Raw genomic sequence first — 21,130 nt, forward strand, 5'->3', positions numbered from 1 at the left:
CAGCTCTGAGCAACTGCTCCACTCCCTGGCCCTAAAGCCATAGGGGAAGCGGGGGAGCGGAGCAGTTCCCTGGAGCTGCCAGACCCTGCACCAGCCCCCAGCTCCAACCTCCTGCCCCCAGCCTCAGCCTCCGGCCCCCAGTCTCAGGCTCCAGCCTTTGGTGCCCAGTCTCCAGGTCCAGCCCCCAGCCTCTCAGCCCCAGCTTCTGGCCCCCAGCCTCCTGGCTCCAGCCCCCAGCTCCAGCCTCTTGGCCCACAGCCTCTGGCCCCCAACTCCAGCCTCCGGCCCTCAGCCCCCAGCCCTCAGCCCCCTTCAGTAAGTGTCCCACACTAGACCACTGCAGCTCACTCACAGACCAATGCGGTGCACTTACGGACCGCTGCTCCTTAGAGGGAACATTGATCATGAATCCAAGTTCAGTCTTATGACACCAGCCTCATTGACACAGCATTCTGGGCACAGGGAGTGTCCCAAGTTTTTCGGGATTGATTGATTTTCCCCTAAGTAGATCACTATCCACTGCAAATAGCAGATAAAAGCAAGATCTACACTGTCCCTCCAGACTTCAGTTTTATTAATGAGGAAAAAAATTATCATGAGGCTGCACACAGAAAAATACAGGGATTGAGGGTTGCAGAAACGCTAGCAGGGAGGGAGAGATTGCAGAGGGATCTGGATAGGTTACAGGGGTGGGCTAACAGGAACAGGATGCGTTTCAATACGGACAAGTGCAGGGTGCTGCACTTGGGCAGTAGGAACCAGCAGCACACTTACACAATGGGGAACTCCCTACTTGAGAGCACGGAGGCAGAAAGAGATCTTGGAGTCATTATTGACTCCAAGATGAACATGGGCCGACAATGCGAGGTCATGGTTGGCAGGGCTAACCGGACCTTGTCGTGCATCCACAGGTGCATCTCGAGTAGAGCCAAGGAGGTGATCCTCCCCCTCTACGCGACGCTGGTCAGGCCACAGCTGGAGTATTGTGTCCAGTTCTGTGCGCCCCATTTCAAGAGGGATGTGGACAACATGGAGAGGGTCCAGAGGAGGGCCACCCGCATGATCCGGGGACAACAGGGCAGACCCTACAGTGAGAGACTGCGGGACCTGAACCTATTCAGCCTCCACAAGAGAAGGCTGAGGGGGGACCTGGTGACCGTCTATAAACTCACTAGGGGGGACCAGAAGGGTTTGGGGGAGATGCTGTTTCCCCTAGCGCCCGCTGGCATAACAAGGAGTAATGGGCACAAGTTGATGGAGAGGAGGTATAGATTGGACATCCGCAAAAACTACTTCACAGTTAGGGCGGCTAGGAGCTGGAACCAACTTCCAAGGGAAGTGGTGCTGGCCCCTACCCTGGGGGTCTTTAAGAAGAGGCTGGATGCCTACCTGGCTGGACTCATTTGAGTCCCGTTTCTTGTTTTGGGGTTTTGTTGTTCTCCCGCCCTGGCGGGGGCTCGGGCTAGAAGATCTACTAGGTCCCTTCCGACCCTAAATCTATGAAACTATGAAACTATGAATCTGTGAAGAATTTTTAAGGGTCAGGGTGAAATATCTTTATTTTTGGCAGAGTAAGATGACAAAACATATACCTCTAAAAGCTGTACTCTATCCATTAGTTGAAATATTAATACTGTTTTGTTGCTGTTGATGCTGGCAGATCAACAGCAACAAAACTCATGGAATTAGACACAAGCAAAAAGTGTCTAAATTTACACAAATAAATTTAAGCATCCTCTGGCTTGGAGGATAATATGGAACTTCATTTAGTGTGCAGTTTCTCTTGATCACAGGCACTTCCATATAGTGAGATGCCAAACTATGTTGTGCTGTGAGGCATGATTTTACCACTGTGCCAGAAGTCCACATGTGCACAGATGTGAAGTGTAGCAGACTTACCTTTTGAGCTCTGGGTGAGTTCTAGGCTTGAGATTCTGCAATTCTGATTGGTAGAGCCCATCCACCAATTAGAAGCAAGCCAGAGTAAGCAAGGTCATGCTCTTTTCCCGTAGGGAAGGGGTTGAAGACTGCGCCCTGCCAGGGGGTGGAGCCCCTGAAGCGTATAAAAGGAATGCCAGAGGCACTGCTGGAGAGAGGCCCTCATAGAACTGGCCACCTGGGAATGAGCCTTGGCTGCTTCAGAGCAGAAGCATGAGTTGCTGGGGAAGTGGGTCCTGCAGGGGAGATGGGCTTGGGAGAGGAGGGTCTGCAGCCTCCACCCTCCTCCATTGTGGGAGGGGGCATGTCCACATCCCAAGTCCTCAAAGGAGAGGGGCTCCAGGGAACACCCTGTAGGGTGCCCAGTGCACCCCCATATTTTGTGATTGTTGTTGTTTTGTACTGTAGAAGGTAATATAATTATGGATACTCCTTAAGGGAGTTTTTATGGGTTTAGCTGTCTTTATTGCCTATATATGTTTATTGCCTATTATCAGAACTTACCTGTATTGTTGCCTGTATATGTCTATGGTATTGCTACCTCAGCTTCCCTGGGTTTATTTAAGTTGATGCTCATACGTGTTTATTGTGTTGATGCCTTGACTTACCTGTTTCAAAGTGTTAATGCTTATTCTGTGCAGGGGGGTTAATTACTGCATATGCTGTGAATCACCTGGTGTATGTTTTTGCAGTCCCTCGAAGTGGTGCAATACATTATTGATTGCAGGTTATTGTATATAGTGTTGCAGACTAATTTTACTATAAAATGTAACGTTTCTTATTCATATTTATTTATTGTAGCAATACATTTGTATACAGTTAAGCTCTTTGTCTCAGCCTGAACTCTATAGAGAAGAGAGAGGGCTGCTCTGAGGTGGCAGGCCCCTCTTACAGCACTCTTGCCTGACCACCCCATCCCTTCCACTGGCAGACAGAGCACACCCCTGGGTGTGCCCAGGCTACATGAAGAATATAGTTCAAACTCCTGCACTGCTTCTACTCTGTGGGTGTGTCTTGGAAAATTGTGTAAAAGGCCAAGATCACTCCTTTGTTTTCTGGTGTTATTCAGTGTAACACATTTGTTTTGTTGATACAGCACTCAGATGAAAAACATGGATCTGAATTTCTAAAAGTACAGACAGAGTTAATTGTCCTCAAGTTCTGCCTGAGTTGTTTTCTTTGGAATATGCCTAAGAAATCTGTTTCCAGTGCATGTTGAGAGTATATTTTGTATGTTATAAAATGCATCCTACCTTCTAACCCCAAAGGTTAAGATAGGTCTTGTTAAAAGAGATTTTTTGTATTTATAATAACAGGCACCTACTTTCTTCTTCATGTAAATATGGGAGTCTGCATTCTAAGTGACAAAGTGTGCCTGAAGGGGACTTTAGAATGAATAGGTTTAACAAAAACTATTTTAGCCTAAGCCTTGTCCATCTTTAATTAGTTATCAGGGTTAAAGGAAGGGTCAAGAGCCTGAAGCTGCTTCAGGACTAATGTGTCAAAGAAAAGTGACGCCTAACACTGGAAAGGAAATGATGCTCCTTGGAGGTTTAATAATTTTTTGACCCTGTGTCAACCATTATGACTGCTAATGGCAGCTGGGGCAGAAATGTTTCAAATTAAACTTTGCTTTGCAGGTGGTAAAGAATGAATCCCATGCCATCCTGTAGCTTCTTCAAGGGCTTCAGTGGAAAAATACAACTAAGTTTGAAAAGCTTCCCATAAAGGTGGAAATCCCATGCTGGGACCCTAAAATCCTATTACTGTTCATACACTTTATTGTATGTATTCTTTCCTCCTAATCAGATATGCAGTATTTTTAAGGGGAAAGAACAAAAATATTAATGACATAGAACTAAACAGTTCTGGCACAACTGCATCTAACTTGAATGGTGTCAGTTTTCTAATTAAAGAGCCTGCAGCTCACACTCATGGAAGGGTGTGCGTGTGTCTGGTAAACTAAATACTTGTATGTTGTTTTATGTGTTTTGTGCATGAGACAACAAGGGAGCTAAAGTTTCAGACACAATTTGTGACCCACTTTCTCTTTTTTCTTTCCAAACTTAAATATTTTATTAGTGCTAAAGAAGGACAAAGAGGTGACAGGTCAGCGGAAAGTAATCTATAGCACTGTAATAATTAGAAGAGAATTTCACCACGATTTGTTCTAGTTAGCTCCATCTTTGTTGCTTTTTTCCACATACTGTACTTTTGATAACCTTACTCAGTGTTAACCTACACAGCAGCTCTGAAAAGGTAGACTGCAGTTAAGTTCTATTCAAAGCAAGTCAGTCGCACATTCAACACATAATCCTGAGTTAAAAGTTTAATTGTGACTATAACCTACTGCCTTACAACTTGATTAGTCCTTTTATACTTATGGAAAGTGGAAGAAAATATGACTTAAGATGTGAGTAAGCAGAGAATTCTGTTCAGCATTGTTTTATACTTACTTCCCCCTCCTCTGATAAATGACTACAGAGAATGGAATACAGTGAAACATCAGAACTTCTGAGCACTTACTATACATTGTGTCTTGGAAGTCATCCCATTCATATTTTAAAAAACAGAACACCCCAAAATATTTTGGATATTGAAATCCTCAGATACCTTGGATCAGCTGGTGTAAATCACGCAGATCAGGGGTAGGCAACCTTTTAGATCAGTGGGCTGGGCATTTGCTAGCTGCCAATCCCCCACCCCTGCCACCCCAAGGGACTCAGCCCCTGCTAGCTACCAATCCCCCACCCCTGCCGCCAGTCCTCTGTTGCTCCAGTCCCTTCTTTGTTAGTGCCCTACTGTGCTTCCAAGTGCTGCCAAAAGTCATGCCAAGTGTTAACAAGGAATGGCAAATTCTGTGTCAAGCATGTAGAACAGGAGGCTTTTAAGTGACTACTTTTAATGCAGCTTCTTAATTCCTTGCCCAAATTGGGCCTTTGTAGGGCAGATCCAAGCTCTCTGTGAGCTGGATCTGGTCTGTGGACTATAGGTTCCCAGCCTCTCCCTTAGATCCACTAGTGATCTGACTCCACTGTTTGATATTTGTAAGGTAACTATACCAAAAAGAAAAGTTTCAGATAACTCCATTAGATGCCCCACAAAGATTAAAAACTATTCTTCATCCACTGCCTAAATGAGCAGTTGATTCCCCTACTATAGTACAGGATAGATTTTCCTTCCATCATATGCAGCTGCATTACATGTTAGTATTTACCTAAGCTGAATAAAGTACTAACATGTAGAGTTAGGCCTGTCCGTTCCATCTCTTGTTTGTGTGGGCCACAGCATCATGTCTCATGTAATTTGTCTTAAACCAGCAGTTAAATCTGTCAGCACATCTGCTTAATTTACATATTTGTTTCCGCATGTATGACAGCAAATCTGTCTTGCATTACCATTAGCTTAGGCTGAGAAATCTCTCCCTCTCAGATGTCTGTGAGGATCTTTTAGAACAGTTACTGTTTTTGGTCTGCTTTTGTTCCCGATCTCACTAATGACAACTCCATTTGGCCACAGTGGGAGAAAAATCTTGCCTTTATTCCTACTTATTAATTAACTATGGCAATATTACATGGTCTCTGAGCATTAATAAAGCCTATATTGCTTTTTTTTGCCCTATACAATTAGGATGTATAAAATAATTTCTAAAGACTTTTTTCTTCTTCATCTAGAACTGTTTATCGTCTCTCTTATACTGGTATAAATCAGGCATAAAAAACGGAAGAGTCAAATCAGAGTTATGCCAATAGTAACTGGTACAGGTGAGAATGTGATCTGGCTCTTTGAGTTATTGAAATGAAGCTGTAAGTCCAATCATCCATCACCTTGAATCTTATACAGTGTGAAATGCATGTGAAATATAATGCCTGGAGAATGGAGCCTCATTTTCCCAACATGGAAGCAGATCCGCTGAAAACTGGGACCACCAAGTTTTGCTTCTGCAGGTTGTAAGTCTTACTTTTGGGCTCAGGCTCTCAGTCCTATGTAATGTGGAGCTACTGCAAGGAGCAAGTATAGTGTTTCCTTGGATGCCCTTAGACTTTGGTATTTACAACCCTGTCACTGGGCCATCCCTGGAAACTGCTTCCCCTTACACACTTGTTGACCTAGCTCCCAGTATGCATCTTCCACTTAAAGCATTCTGAAGGTGTCTGCATGAGGACCTCTTCTTTCAAGTGTAGCCCTTGTAACTACATAAATCTGCATTTTTCTGGCAGATTGACAACACTGTTGCTTGGTGAGACTCTATGAGAGTTATCAATGCCAGAATGTGTCTGATGCCTGATACCTTAGATTGCCTTCAGGAGTTTTCAGAGGTATCCAGGTCATTTCCCTTCAGCTACCAAGAGGTCATGTGGAAGGGATGCATTGGTTCCCAGTCTTGTGCTGAGTTTTTTAGTTAGTTTGGCTAAAGAGACCCCTGAACCATACCATTGCTTATTCAGTGGCCTTGTCCCTCATTTTCTAGGCGTTCACAGGTCCCCTTCATAGATCTCCAGGGAACTCCCCTCAAACTACTGTATTTTAAGGGCATTCTTTTACTGACATCTGCCTGAGGGATGGAAGAATTCAGGATATTGACTATAGGAAAGGAAATTTAGTTTCCTGCATGTTCGAATGAATGTGAGTTTAAAACTTTACTGCCTTGGTTTCAAGAGTTTAGAAAGTTTCAGTAATTGTCTGTTTTATCAGCTGCCAGACAACTGTCACATCATGACAAGTAATAAACTGCATTATACCCATCCTCTGGGAATCAGATAGCAGCCCCCTCTCCTGCCTACTCCACCTAGATGACATAAATATTGCTGTTATAGATTTAAGAAATTCCTGGGTTCCTTGGGTGGTAACTTTGACTTCCAAGGCATGAAAGGCCACTGTGTACTTTCTCAGCACATGATCACCATGCTGTCAAGAGGAAACATCCTATGTTAGTCACAGCACAGCTCAGTGTATCCACTTTTTGCCCATGATGTGTCCCAAAGGGTAGGTTGGAAGAACTCTAAGAAACAAAAGGAACGTTTCTCACTGGTATTTCCTTTAGCAAAGTCCTCTCCTTACCTGATTCCTTCTGGGAAGACATCTCTTTTTCTGCACTTCTGCTGCATTCCTTTCTCACTCTGTAAGGCCTAATTCTCATCTATACAGAAACTGACTCTGTTCTTCAATGTAAAGGGGCACTGCAGTGGGTGCAAATTACATTGTGTGTACACTAATTGATAGACAAATTCTTTGCCTCTTTGCTTCCCATTTGGTGGCACCATAATATTATATTGTCCTTGATAAGCTGGAAGAAAGGACTACAACCAAAGGAATTACGAGTAATTTTCTATTGCAGAAAATGTACACACCGTAAACCAAACCATTACCCCCCACCCTGATAAAGTTATCTTATGGAGCTAACACCTGCTGTTAATTTCACAGTAAATAAGACTTGTTGCTCTAGAAAGCTTTTTAATCATAACATTATAAACTAAACAGAAATCCCATACATACCGTTAACTCCAGCTGCCTTTGTTGTAATGCATCATGAATGATCTGACTGAGTGATGGGCATCCAACTGCAAATGGAATTAGCTTTTGCAGCCATTCATTTTAAGTTGCTCTTGAATCGTTCTGAAGTAAATTCCATTTGAGAAGAACTTGCTTCAGGTCTCAGACAAAGAGATAATTTTCCTATATATTATGATATGAGCAATAATAGTTTAAGTCTTGCAGTTCAGAAATGTAGTGAGTTATATGTTGTGCTGATGAGAATTAAAGTTTGTTATATAGCAATAAAACTAGTGATCTAGGGATGAGTAGATTGGTGTGCAGAGTACAGTATTTTCCTGCCATAACTTAAAGCTGGGATACTAGTCCATAAAAAGTAAAAGATATTATAAAATCTTCCTTTCTTACTTGTTAATGCATGAAGTGCTGCAGCATGTATAGTTTCACAAACAAACATAAAAGCAGTAGTGCTCAACCTTTCAGGCTGGCAGGCCAGATGGGCAGTGCCCATTTCCTCTATGGGCCGGATCCAGTGGGGCCCCAATCCAGCCATGCACTTGAAGGGTCTTGGGCCAACCCCTACCTGGCGCTCTGCGGAGGAGCGGGTGTGGCCCAGCCCTGATCCAGGCACATGAGGGAGGGGGTATGTCCTGGCCCTGTAAAAGGAAGGGGGCATGGCATGGTCCAGCCCCAACCTGGCCGTGTGGAAGAAAAGGGGCAGGGCCTGGCCTCATGGGTGGATGGAAGGAGGAGGAGGGTGTGGCCTGGCCCTCCCATAGGGGGAAGGATCACAGTTTGGCCTCACGGGAGGAAGGGGGCATGGCCTAGCCCAGCAGGCAGGGCAGGAGGGGGTAGCTAGTAGACCCCAAACCAGCCACACAGGGGAAGGAGGCATGGCCTGGCCCTGCAGAGAGCAGAAAGAGGTGCAGACCAGCCCCAAACTGGCCACCTGGAGGAAAGGTGGTGTAGTCTGGCTCTGATCTGGCTGTGCAGGGGAAGGGTACTGGTCCAGCTCTGTCCCTCCCCATGGGGCTTGGAATTTTGGCAGCAGGGAGAGATGGCAGTTCTGCCACTAATTTTCCCAACCCCTGTGGAGCCCTGAGGGCCAGATTTCTTGGCTCTCCCAGCCACATTTGGCCTGTGGGCCAGAGGTTGGACACCCCTGGTATAAAGCATACAAGCACTTCTTAAAAAGCAAGCAAGTCTTGACTAGAACAAGGGTATTTTACTGAAAAGAAAGATTAAAATGTAATTCACACAGACGCATTCTGTGCCAGGTTGTCAACTGGTGTAAACTAATGCAGCCCTGTTGACTTTGACTGAGTTTCACTCATTTGTATTAGCTTTTGATATGACCCAAGTGTTTGAAAGCACTATTGTAGGATCTTGAATGCAGGAGGTAAAATAGCACTTCTAAATTCAAGCTATTAAAGAATGCATTCAGAATTAAAGATTATAGATGAAAATTGCTTTGGTAAATTTACTTTCTTAATATGAATGAATTGCATTTGTAAAACCAGTTTAGTGGTTTCATTAAGGAGGTCCTTTGTCTTGGTAGTACAGAGCAGTCAATAACAACAGCTGGGATGTGCATTTTATTATATTAAAATAAAAATGAATGTGACATTTTACAAAAATAAACTTACAGTCTGATGATATTGTTTTCCAATGAGATTTAGTTATTGTATGGGAAAGCACTTGGGTCTCTATATATTTGTGTTTCTATCAGTGCGGGACACATTACTAGTTGGCAGCTGGTATCAAGTGGAGTACCCCATGGTCGGTCCTGGGCCAGGTTTTGCTCTATATCTTCATCAACGACATGGAAGAAGGCATAGAGTGTAGCCTCAAAAAGTTTGCAGCTGGGGGAAGTGAAAGATATGCTGGAGGGTAGGGTTAGGATGCAGAGAGACCTAGACAAGTTGAAGGATTGGACCAAAAAACTGTCATGAATTTCAATAAGGACAAGTGCAAAGGTCCAGCACTTAGGGCAAAACAACCCCATACACCAGTACAGGCTGGGGGCTGACTGGCTGGACAGCAGCTCTGCAAAAAAGGACCTGGGGGTTACAGTGGACAATAAGCTGAATATGAGCCAACAGTGTGCCCTTGCTGCCAAGAAGGCTAACAGCATACTGGGTTGCATTGGTAGGAGTGTTGCCAGCAGGTCAAGGGAAGTGATTATTCTCCTCTATTTAGCACTGATGAAGCCACATCTGGAGTACTGTGCTGAGTTTGGGCCCCCCACTCCAGAAAGGATGTAGACAAATTGAAGAGAGTCTAGCAGAGGGCAATGAAAATGGTGAGAGGGCTGGGGCCCATGACTTCTGAGGAGAGGCTGAGGAAATTGGAGTTTACATAGTATAGAGGAGAGAAGGCTGAGAAGAGACTGAATAGCAGCCTTCAAACTACCTAACAGTGGGGTACAAAACAGGATGGAGCTAGACTGTTCTCAGTGGTGGCAGATGACAGAACAATGGTCTCAAATTGGAGCAAGGGAAGTTCAGGTTAGATATTATGAAGAACTTTCTCACTAGGAGGGTAGTAAAACACTGGAATAGGTTATCCAGAGAGGTTGTGGAATCTCCATCCTTGGGGGTTTTTAAGACCCAGCTAGGGTCTTAATCCTTGGCTGGGATGCTGTAGTTGGGGATGGTCTTGCATTGAGTAGAGGGTTGGATTAGATGACCTTCTGAGGTCCCTTCCAACCCTAATTTTCTATGATTCTATGATTACATGGGAGACTGAGACTGAGACCATAAGGGAAAATCAAGTATATACATTTTTAAGGGATGTATTTTTATATACTATTGTCAAATGTTTAATTTTCCTGGCATTGATTAGAGAAGTAAAGTAAGAGATTATACAAAGCTTGCTTCTTCTTTGCATTTTCATGAGGTACAAGTTTTCAAAAATTCAGTGGTGGACTTTTGGAAGGTTCAAGTCAAAGCAGTAGGCAAAGTTTACAGCCCTTCATACCTTCAGGGTGTGTACAGACATTCAGGGAGGTCAGGGGAATGTTAAATTCATCTAAGGCTACCTGGTCTAAAGTGAATCAGGAAGGGAGGAATCAGGGGACAAGCAGCCTCCCAGCAGGTGATAGGGGTGGGTTTAGCAGCAAGCAAGCTAGAGAGGGGGTGGGAAGCAGGATCAGGGGATAAGGTAGCAGGCAGGGTCTGTGAGAAGGATTGTGGGGCAGGCACAGTCGGTGGGGTCTTTGAGGCTCACCTGGGAGGTGGGGGGCTGTCTCCTTACCCCAAGGGATCAGAGGCTATTTTTAGCCACCCTCTCCCAGCCAAATAACCCACAAAAGCCAGTAAATGTCACACCAGGAGTAGCTTGTGGGATGGGTGGAGGTTGGCAGACTGGGCTGGGGGAAGCTGGCTGGTCCACGGTTGGGGGTATGAACGACACGTTCCTCCAGAGGCTGGAGGGGCACGGCAACCACCCACAAACAGTAGTGGGGGGTGTAGTGGTGGTGAGGGAGGAGCTCCCACAGGCAGCCATGTCAGTGGTGGTGGCAGGGGTGGGCTGAGCAGGGAGCTCCCGCAGGTAGCCATGCCAGTGTCAGTGGTGGTGGGGAGGGGAGGGGAGGGTGGTGAGTGGCAACTGCCCATAGGCATTGGCAGCACTTTTCTCAGGGGCTGCACCACTAATCTCAGGGAGTGCACATGCACCCGCATACACCCCTAATGTATTGCCAGTTGTTGGGAAGGATGGTCCATCTTCTGGTGAGGGGCTAAAACTAGCTGTGTGCCAGGGAGAGGGTAAGGAAAGCACAGCCTTGGAGCTGGAGCCAGCAGTTGGGTTTCCCCACCCTGGGATTGCACTGGGAACTGTGCAGAAGTTCAGGACAGTTAGATCAGTCTAAAAATTGGCCGACCTGACCTAAGTTAGGTGTATCTCATAGGTAGGGTTAACTTAGATTGAGTCAGCCATTTTTAGACCATTCTAACTGGCCTAAATTTCTGTACAGTTTGCACTTAGATTAACTTAACTAATGTAAGGTGTGAAGTAAGTTAGATCAACTGGCTATTTTGAATGTAATCTAACCTCCCCAGTGTCTGTGTGCACCCTCAGAGATGCACACAGTGTTTTATAGAATATTCAATGATAGCAACAACCATATCGGAAGACCTGGAGACAAAGTAGTCTCCAAGATGATTAAAACAGTTTTGTCTTATTGTAGATTTAGGGGTGAACTGTGTTCTGACTAGGCCTATTCATAAAAACTGTGTTGGAAACAACTTTCTTTCAGAAAAATTCAAATTAAAGAAAACAATTCCATCAGTGTGAAAATATTTCAGAAAATTGTGTCTATTTTGCCAAAATTACCTCCTTTGAGGTAACTTTTTTGCTTTGAATCTTTATTTTTATAGGTGAATGAAAAACACTCAAAATGGAAATGAAACTTTTACCAAAATACATATTTTAAATTTTTTGTTTTAATTTTCTTTTTGAATATTCCTATTTTTCCACAGATGCAGCCTCATCAGACTTTTATTTGGGTCCACATTGCATCTGCCTCAAAGGAGTTTGTCTCCTCCTGCTTTGAGCTCCTTTTCTCCTCCTTCCTTCCTAACCTTAAGGCTAGGAACAAAAATTACACAGAAACCAGTATGAGTGATCAGAAACTGGTTCAAATCTGTGACACAACAGAAGTTCATTGCACATAAACCACTTCCAAAAAGACTGAAACCACTTTAAGATAAACCTGGATGGTTGTAGTATCAGAATTAACTTATTTAAGTTAAATCCGTTGATCTGTCCCAGATCCTCTCCAGATTAAAATGAACTCACAGTCCCTGAGCATCCCAGGATGCTTTGCACCTCCACTGCAAACCTCCCCTTGCAGAGTGGGCAGGCTAACCTTGGCTCAAGCTATCTACTGTAGCTGAGCAGGGAAACATGCTTTAGCATCCTCCAGCTTCTGGTCTGTTCCACTGCAGGCATGTGGCTGCATTTCTAGAATCAAAAGTGAATGTCTGTTCACTTGCTAGGAGCCCGGTACAACTGCCAGCCATAGCTTGGAGAGTGAGTAGAGCTACTCTTAAGTGTCAACTTGTGATGGCTCAAACTTACAGATTTTGTGAACCAGATAATTACTTTTCCAAGTTTGCATCAGATCCCAACATAAAGTGGTGTCAAAACAGTAGCATAGTTGAGGGGAAGCAACAAAAGCAGCAGCCTTGGGCACCACCTTTGGGGCTGAAGTGTACACAAAAATAGCACCATTTCAGCTGGCATTTGGCTCTTTGCCACCACCAATAACACAACAGCCGGTCCTGCCCTTTACGCCATTGCTGTTCTGGGAACAGAGCTGCCAAATCTCTAGGATTTTAGGGGAGCTGTGGCATGATTCTGCAGTATCTTGGAAATTTGGTCCACAATATCCTGCAAAACCAGACTGTGCTTTAACTGTGTTATGGACTGCCATGTTGTAACCTGAGTAGTTTTTCCCATGTATCTATGTAGGGCTTGTCTTAATTTGTCTGTCTGGGAAAGAGTGGAACAATGGTTTGTTTTCATGCAGCACCAGATCTAATCACTGTTGGAACCCAGGAAGCATTAACTGAATTCCAGCTCTGATTCAGACAGCCTGATAAGGCTACCTATTACTTTTTAGCAGTGTGTAGCAGATGCATGGATTAGAGACCTGAATGTTGATGGAGATGAGGCTGGTTTTGCAATATCATTATTTACCTTCGTCAAATATAGGAGAATCCAATCATGCTTGTATTGTAGATGTTCCTCTTAAGTTTTTGTTCCCTAGAATATTAACTTACTCGATGATGATGATAATAACAAAACATTGAGACCAGGAAGTGAATAAAGATGTTCTTATATAGAAAGCCAGCTCATATCTGTCTTTTCTTTTTTTCCCCTAAAGATACAGATATTTTAGAAAAAAGCCAGTATCTCAGTATATACTGGAGCTGCTATAGGAATCCTTTATCTGCTTATGTATAAAATGCAGGAAGCACAACGAGACAATAAAATTGGATTTGATGCACCTTTCTTTAACATATAACAGTAGAAAGGAATTCTATCATTTAATATGGCTAAATAAGAAAACTGCAGCATGTAAGGCTTCTAAATGGATGCATAGCAAGCCCTTCCCCATTTTCAAAGGATCAAAGATAGAGGCTGTGCTTGTAAAAAAAACCCACTGTATTACAAAATGCGCTTGAAAATAAAGATAATACTCATACATTATAATTGTTTACACTCAGTAGAGAATCCAAAACATGTTCTTGAGACTGATCAATCAGACTTTAGGCAATAATGAAGGAAATATTTTTTCCTCCACCCAAGTTTTCTGACTCCCCTGTCTTTTGGAGTTATATCTTTGATAAGATTTAGCTAATTGTTCAAACAGTATAAACATTGTTTTCAATAATGTTCTGAGATGCATCAGTGAAAATAAATACATTTGTTCTTCCAGTCACCAGAAATTAGTGCAGCAATACTTGTTTAATTATGAAACATGTGTGTTGTTAGTTTCCATCTGTCTGCTTGCTGATTTACAATTAAATGACCAGAAGAAAAAGATATATCCTATGGCAATTCTGGGGAAATGATTCATCTCTAACACACATTATATATATATGGAGACAGGGCTTGTGTATTATGGGTAGATGAATATTGGGGGTAGACAAACTACTCTTGGTCATTGTGAATTCCAAACTTTGACTCAAAGTTTCACATCGCACCTTGGGGAAAAAGGGGAACAGAAGAAAATCTGATGTGGATGGAAAGAGCATTAAAAATTAAGTACAAGGTGATTACAGTGAAAACAAAAACAGAAGAACCAAGAAAAATGGAAGATGAAAGATGAAAAAAAGTCTAATGAAAACTAAATCTGGTTTTCATACTGTGTCCAGAATATTTGTTTTTGCTGGTTGGTTCAGGAAGGGAATGGAGTTCTTCTGTCCTTGTTTTTAAATATCAGCCTTTCCTTTTGCTAGAAAAACACTAGGGCATTATACCACTGTTATGTATGTCCAACTACATTAACAGTAATGGAGTAATGCAGTGGTGAATCAGAGACATTTTTGTTTTTAAACTGAAACATTGTTAGAGGGAAAAAATGGATTTAGAATTAAGAAAAAAAGTTTTGCAAACTCATGCTATGTTTGTGATGTTCATAAAAAGTTCAAGAGGTTCCCAGAACCTTGCATTCTGACAAGTGTTCTCATCCCTAATAAAGATATATAGTGCAACTCTATATGGCTATGTAGATAGGTACCACATTATCCGTTTCTCCAGTTTCTTTCATCTTTCATTGTTTTTTCTTCTCTTTCTGTGACAGCAGCGGCTAGAAGGAAAGGCTTTTAAACCCTTTGTAATTCTGGACATAGAAAATATAGGTATACCTAGAGTATAGGAGGGGAGCTGTCTGACATTTAATCTTCATGAAGACTGACAAAGAGAAGATAGCTAGCCTTCTGCAGTATTTTTAGTTTGATATTCCATGGTTCTTTATTGATCATCACCAACGTCCGTCACTGTGTATAATGATAACTGCTTCAGAAGCAGAAAAGAGGAGGTTGAATAAGGCCTTCAGGACTGTCAGCTTCTTGCGGATGGATTTGTCAATAGTCACTGCTCCCTCATTCTTTTGTCACTGTGAGCATCTTGAATAGTCCTGCATGTGGACAAGAGTAGTCACAGTTGATGGGAAGAAGACTGTTCTCCTGGGAACTGGCACTTTCCAGTCTTGATTTCTACTGTAAAAGGGGAAGAGGAATGAAGCCCATCAAAAGGGGCTTTATGGAGGAAGCTACCAGTTAACTGGAATGTTTTTTCCTGTTTTATTTTATGTTTTGTTTTAATAAAGATGTTTTAGTGAATTTAGGCCGGGTAAAAAGTTTTGACAGGACTGGAGAAAAACTAAACCTCTTTTCTTAATCCATAAAAGTATTCACCGGAAGTGTTTGACATTTCATAGGTATTGTGTGATCTGTGAAATGCATTTGTGGTATCAATTCACTCACTTTTTGAGCACCATGTGTATGTCTGCTTTTGGATATGAGAGAGTATTGGCATCCTTGTTAAAATTCCCAGAGAAATGAAAAGCTGAATGGAAGAGGTGTGGACAGGAGACTTAATTAATCTGAGTCAGTCTCAAACTGATGACAGAGATAAAAGGCTCTATATCCACCAAGTAGCTTTTTAAGCTATGTGCATAAACTTGATTTAGCTGCAGAACTGTATAGGAAAGATCTTGCAGTTTGTCCTTTGAAAATTTTAACCTTGAAGTCTCAAATGTAACAATTTTATACTGAGATTCAAAAAGTGACACCTCCATGCATTAATATTGTTTTTTATCATTATGCTTGCTACTGATAAGAAATCATTTATAAACTTATACCTTGCACATGAGTAAGTATAAATACTTGTTTAAGGCTTGAAACACCTTCTAAATTGAAAACAACTACGCATTTAAGCTCCAAACCAATGATGTTTCTGTTATAACTTTTCATTTGAAAAAAAACTCACCTTCTTTCTTGAGCTTTGTAGAAACACCCAGTCTCTGACAACCAGAATTTCAGTTGCTGTGATTTGCTGACCTTTTTCTTTCCCCCTTATGTTTCTGTGTTACAGATGATGACTTTTTCCATGAACTTCCAGAAACCTTTCCATCTGATCCTCCAGAGCCTTTACCCCATTTTCTTATTGAACCTGAAGAAGCCTACATTGTAAAGAACAAGCCTGTGAATCTGTATTGCAAGGCCAGCCCTGCCACCCAGATCTATTTCAAGTGCAATAGTGAATGGGTTCATCAGAAGGACCATGTGGTGGATGAGAGAGTAGATGAAACTTCTGGTGAGATTTTGTTGTTTTTGTTGCAGCTGCCGTTTTCTCTTTTGCCAATATGGGCTCTGACAGATGTGCAGGCCCCTGCTCTAACTAATGGTGCTTTAAGTATTGAATCGTAGTTGGTTGGTAGGGTTGGAGGAGACCTGAGCAGATCATCAATTCCGACCCCCTGCCATGGGCAGGAAAGGATACTGGGGTCAAACAACCCCGGCAAGGTGTCTATCTAGCCATGAGTTAGAGTACACCTCCCTCCCCACCCCCAACCCAGCACACATTCACCTGTTGGGTTGAGGGGGTAGTTGGGGGGAGGAAGATAAAGCCTGGCTACATCCAAGGAACCCAGCCCCACCCCACCCAGCTCTGGTGCTGTCTGCACGAAGGGAGGGGAGGGGAGGGGAGCGGAGCAAGCTGTAGGCTATGGTTTGCCTCACCTGAGCTAGAGGGTAAGAGCGGGGGGGGGCATGAGGTGGGGGAGGCTCCAGTCCCCACCTTCTTCACCCCTCACCTAGCTCAAGCTGGGAAAACCCTAGCCTGTAGCTTGGTCCTCTTCCTCTCTCCCCTGTCCTTTCCTGCAGACAGCACTGATTGCACGACCAATTAATCCCAGGGAACAGAAATTGCCTAGGACAGTGGTTCTCAACATTTTTCCTGCTGGGGCCCATTTGCCAAGATCAGTGGCTTGTCCCAACCCACAACCCCCTGGCCGTGCTGCTGCACGACCCACAGTCCTGCTGCCCCCTGTCCTGCTGCAGCCTAGGTGCCCTACCACTTTGCCCCCAATGCTGGCAGGCACTTGCCTTCCCTCTCCCCCCGCCACACACATATGCATGACTCATGCACACATGCACCCTCCCCCATCCCCACAGTCTCCAAGCCCTGGCCCTCTAACCCCCCTGCTCCTCATACACTTACCTTCATCCGGCTGCTGGGGCTGCTCCCACAGCCCTGCCTGGCTGTGTGCTGGCCAAACTCCCAGCAGCCGCTTGCAGGCTGGAACACTGCAGAAATGTGGGTTTCCCCTTACAGGCTAGAATGCTGCCAGTCTGCAAGGGGAAGCCCATGCTTTCATGCGTTTCTGTGGCACAGGCTCACAACTCTTAGAAATATACTTGCAACGCACTTTTGAGTTGCGACCTACAGGTTGAGAAACGCTGCCCTAAGGCACTCCAGAGTGGAGCACTTTCATCTGATCCCTCATTTAAACAAGGTTAATTCTTGCGTGATTGGCTGCTTTTAAAGCACTCTACAACCATGTACATGTGTCATGGCACAGCTATAGAGTGCTTTAAGGGGACCAATCATGCAACAAATGTAACTTCTGTCTGTGCCCTATGTTTTGCTTAAGACATCTCAGGTCTAATGAATTTTCACTGAATCTAAGGCAAGGTTGAATTCTTAATCAGTGTTTCCCAGGCCAGAGACGCAGGCAGTCCCCTGCTGCTGCTCAGTGGAATTTGACATTCAATGGCATTTGTGATGAAACTGACAAGAATGTCAATTTGGAGCAAAACAGTTTTAAAAGAGAAAAATTTCCTGTGAAATCCTGCTTTTCATCCACATCTGTTTCCTACTTGGTTCTTTCCTGCCATGTATTCCAAGCTACTTTCAATGTAATCATAGTAATAATGCTGTGGGAACAAATTATCAGTGCTAAGTTCTGATGAGCTTTTGGATAGTTTTAGTCCTGGACATAATATTCCTTCAGTCAGGAACACTGTATTGACTTCAGAGCAAGAACTGACTCCTATTCCTTTATACTCTGCTGCCTGCTTCATAGAGGTCATATTGAGGAGACCTACAGTAAGTTACTAGGAAGAAAAAGAAAGAGGATAAGAGCCAAGTCTTACTCTAATCAATGCCAGAATGTGCTAACTTCCACAGAAGATGAATAGGGCCCTCAAAGTGTAAGAAAAATAAAGAGACTTGAGCTGCAAACAAGCCTGTCTTGAAGGTCTGATTGTTCCAGTTTAGAAAGACTGGTAATCAATAGAGTTTGAGTCACGTGCAGGGGAGAGAAGTGGGACTTATTGCCATCTTGACGGCTATGAAAAATAACTGGATATCAAGCAAGAAGGTAGTTTTCATTTGGGAATTGCACCACCACTTGGTCTAATTACTCAGAAAAATAACTCCACCAGATGTCTTGGAAATCTCTTGTGAACTGAGTTTTATTTGTTTCAGCTCATTTATTTGCACAGAGATCAAAAGCATACGCTTTTAACAGTACTGTGGTGCTCTCAGCTTGAGGGAGAGACTCATGGGGGGTGTGGAGAAGAATGACTACAGAAAGAAGAATCTGAAGGAAACCCTGGATCTGTTTAAATGTTAGTGATAGGATTTTCCAGCATGTTTGAAAGGGTCTGTAATAGAAAGAAGATGGGTGAGGGAAATTATTCTGTTAGCACACCTCCTATTTTCATCATTATTATAAGAGTGGCACCTCACCAGAATAAACTTCCCCTTGCCTATGGCAGGGGATTGGTTACCCATTCATTCATTCTTCTCTCAGCATTAATGTTCAGGAGCTGATTGATGCCTAAACTGGCTACTACTCACAGCCAAAAATCACCATTTAAAATTAGGGGCCTAATTCTTTTCTCAGTTAATTCCTGCTCTTATTCATTTTTCACTTGAGAAGGAAGAAGGCCATTCCACATAAATATACTAGAAAACCTGGATTTGCTTTCTCACTGTAGCCTTGAGGAAAACAGCCATCAATCATCTACCTCAGAAGATAAAACGTTGGTGACAAATTATTTCCTTATCTTGATTGCAAGGCATGGTATGGAAGAGCACAAAAGAGTAACCACATTCATTTGTGCTTACTCAATAAACCACCCCAGTTAGTGGTGTCAGAATACATTCTCCTGAGGACTCTATTACTCAAGGCTCCAGATTTAGCGTTGGCACAGCATATAAAGGTAGAAATAACATCTGCTTGTACTAGCTTGGTCTCCTAAGTCATGACAAAAAATGGAGGATATCTTTTAATCCAGGGGTGTCAAACTCACCTGGCCCCATGGGGCCAGTCTGCAGAGCAAATAGGGACCACAAGCCAGACCTGCATACCACATCCAGAGGATGTCCTGGAGTGGTTGGAGTAGGTGCCGCATGCAGTGTGTGTCCTGAACTAACTGTTTGGGAACCATGCTGCATGTGGCACCCGCATCCACTCAGTGATGGATCCAGTGCATGTCAAGGAATGGCCAGAGCAGGTACCACATGCAGCATGGCCCCAGAGCAGCTGGAGCAGGTGCTGCATGCGGCATGGTCCTGGCCCAGCCACTCTAGGACCACACTGAACACAGTGCCCTCTCTGGCTGCTCCAGGACTGTCCTGCGTGCAGTGCCTGCTCCAATTCCTGTCCACTCCATGGCAAATCCAGCTCGTGCCCCAAAGCAGCAGGTCTGGGACTGTGCTGTACATGGCAGTCATAAGGCTTGGTCTGGTCACTCCAGGATGCATGCTGGATCTGGTGTGGAGCAGATGTGTATTGGAGTGCATGTTGTATGCAGTGTGGTCCCAGAGCAGGTATTGTATGTGGCTCACAAGGCCATCAAGCACATGCTACGTGCTGCATGTGGGTCCTTTCAAGACCCTCAGGCAGTACCAGGGGTCAGATGATAGAGCTCCGTGGGCTGCTTCTTTGACACCCCTGCTTTAACTATTTGAGTTATGCCCCTTTTAGGATATCACTGTCTACTTGAATTTAAAATGTGATATGTAACTGGGTACTTGAACAGGCAAAGAAGTCACTGTTATCTAAAAAGTTCTAGGTACATGTTGATCTGTTACACAATCCAGAAGAAAAGAAAATGGATATGAAAATCCCCCTCCCAAATTGGTAAGAGTATTCAAGGTATTAATAAAAAAAATCCCTTATATAATTAGCAGGTGGACTCATGTCAACCTGATTCCTGAGCAAGAACAATCATATCAGCTACAAGTGCCAGATGGTGAAAAATATCCTGACCCCTTCACTCTCAAAACTTTAATTAAAACAAATATGACCACACAGAAAAACAAGGCTATGAAATATCTTGAATGAAAACATTCTGTAACTTTTGGTACAGGAGGAAGTTCACATCAGCCGTGTCTAAACGAGATGCTGACTGCGCAGTAGCTTATTACTGCAGTAGCTTGTTACTACTGTGCAGTAGCGTTGCGTGGCATGAAGAATGATGTGATGCTACTGTGCAGTAGTAACAAGCTAGCTACTGTGTAGTCAGCATCACCAAAAAGCTGATCAGGGACACTACTGTGTATGCAACTACTCATAAACGGTGCATACTCATGAACAAAGCAAGGACAAGGAAAACAAGACAGGTAATAAAATGTGGAAAAAAAAATAGTAAAATCTGATCAAGCATTCTTTCCTAAAACATAGGTGATAGAGATTACAGGGAAGGGGAAAAACTATGAAACAAAGATCTGATGCTGGGGGCATTTGGTACTGTAACTCATGTAATTGTACCAGGTAAAGTGAAGGAGTGTGAAAGGGTGGAATAAATTTGGGGCTATCAAGGATTGTGTGTCCATGAACTCTGAACTTTTGGAAGCACAGACTGCAAACAACTTGTGCAGAAACAGTTGTGTCTTTCTCTAATAAGGAAAATGTGTTTCCACCATTGATAAATACTGAGACTACACAGGCGGTATGTCAGTTGTGATACAAGATAGAGAATAAGGGTGTGTGCACACATGCAAGCACATGTGCTTGTAGCAGCTCAAATAGAAGCAGTGCAAATTTGAGCTGGGGCTTTTTGCCTCAGTGCAAGTGCCCAGACATGCATTTTGTTGTGGAGCAAATTATGGCACTTGGGGCAAAATAACCCTGCCTGGCTCCTCCCAGATCTGCAACCCGGGGGGGGGGGGG

At 43.6% G+C, this 21,130-nt stretch overlaps 1 protein-coding gene across 1 annotated transcript in view; it reads left to right on the forward strand.

The window, feature by feature from the left end:
• UNC5C (unc-5 netrin receptor C) overlaps window positions 1-21,130 on the forward strand; it is a 483,074-nt gene that overhangs the window by 260,858 nt on the left and 201,086 nt on the right. Inside the window, exon 2 of the mRNA XM_019526146.1 lies at window positions 16,039-16,260. Within this exon, the coding sequence (XP_019381691.1) occupies window positions 16,039-16,260 (222 nt within the window). The remainder of the gene's footprint in view (window positions 1-16,038; window positions 16,261-21,130) is intronic.

This window comes from Gavialis gangeticus, unplaced genomic scaffold, assembly GCF_001723915.1.
Source record: "Gavialis gangeticus isolate Ggan-Ray unplaced genomic scaffold, GavGan_comp1, whole genome shotgun sequence".
NCBI lineage: Eukaryota > Metazoa > Chordata > Crocodylia > Gavialidae > Gavialis > Gavialis gangeticus.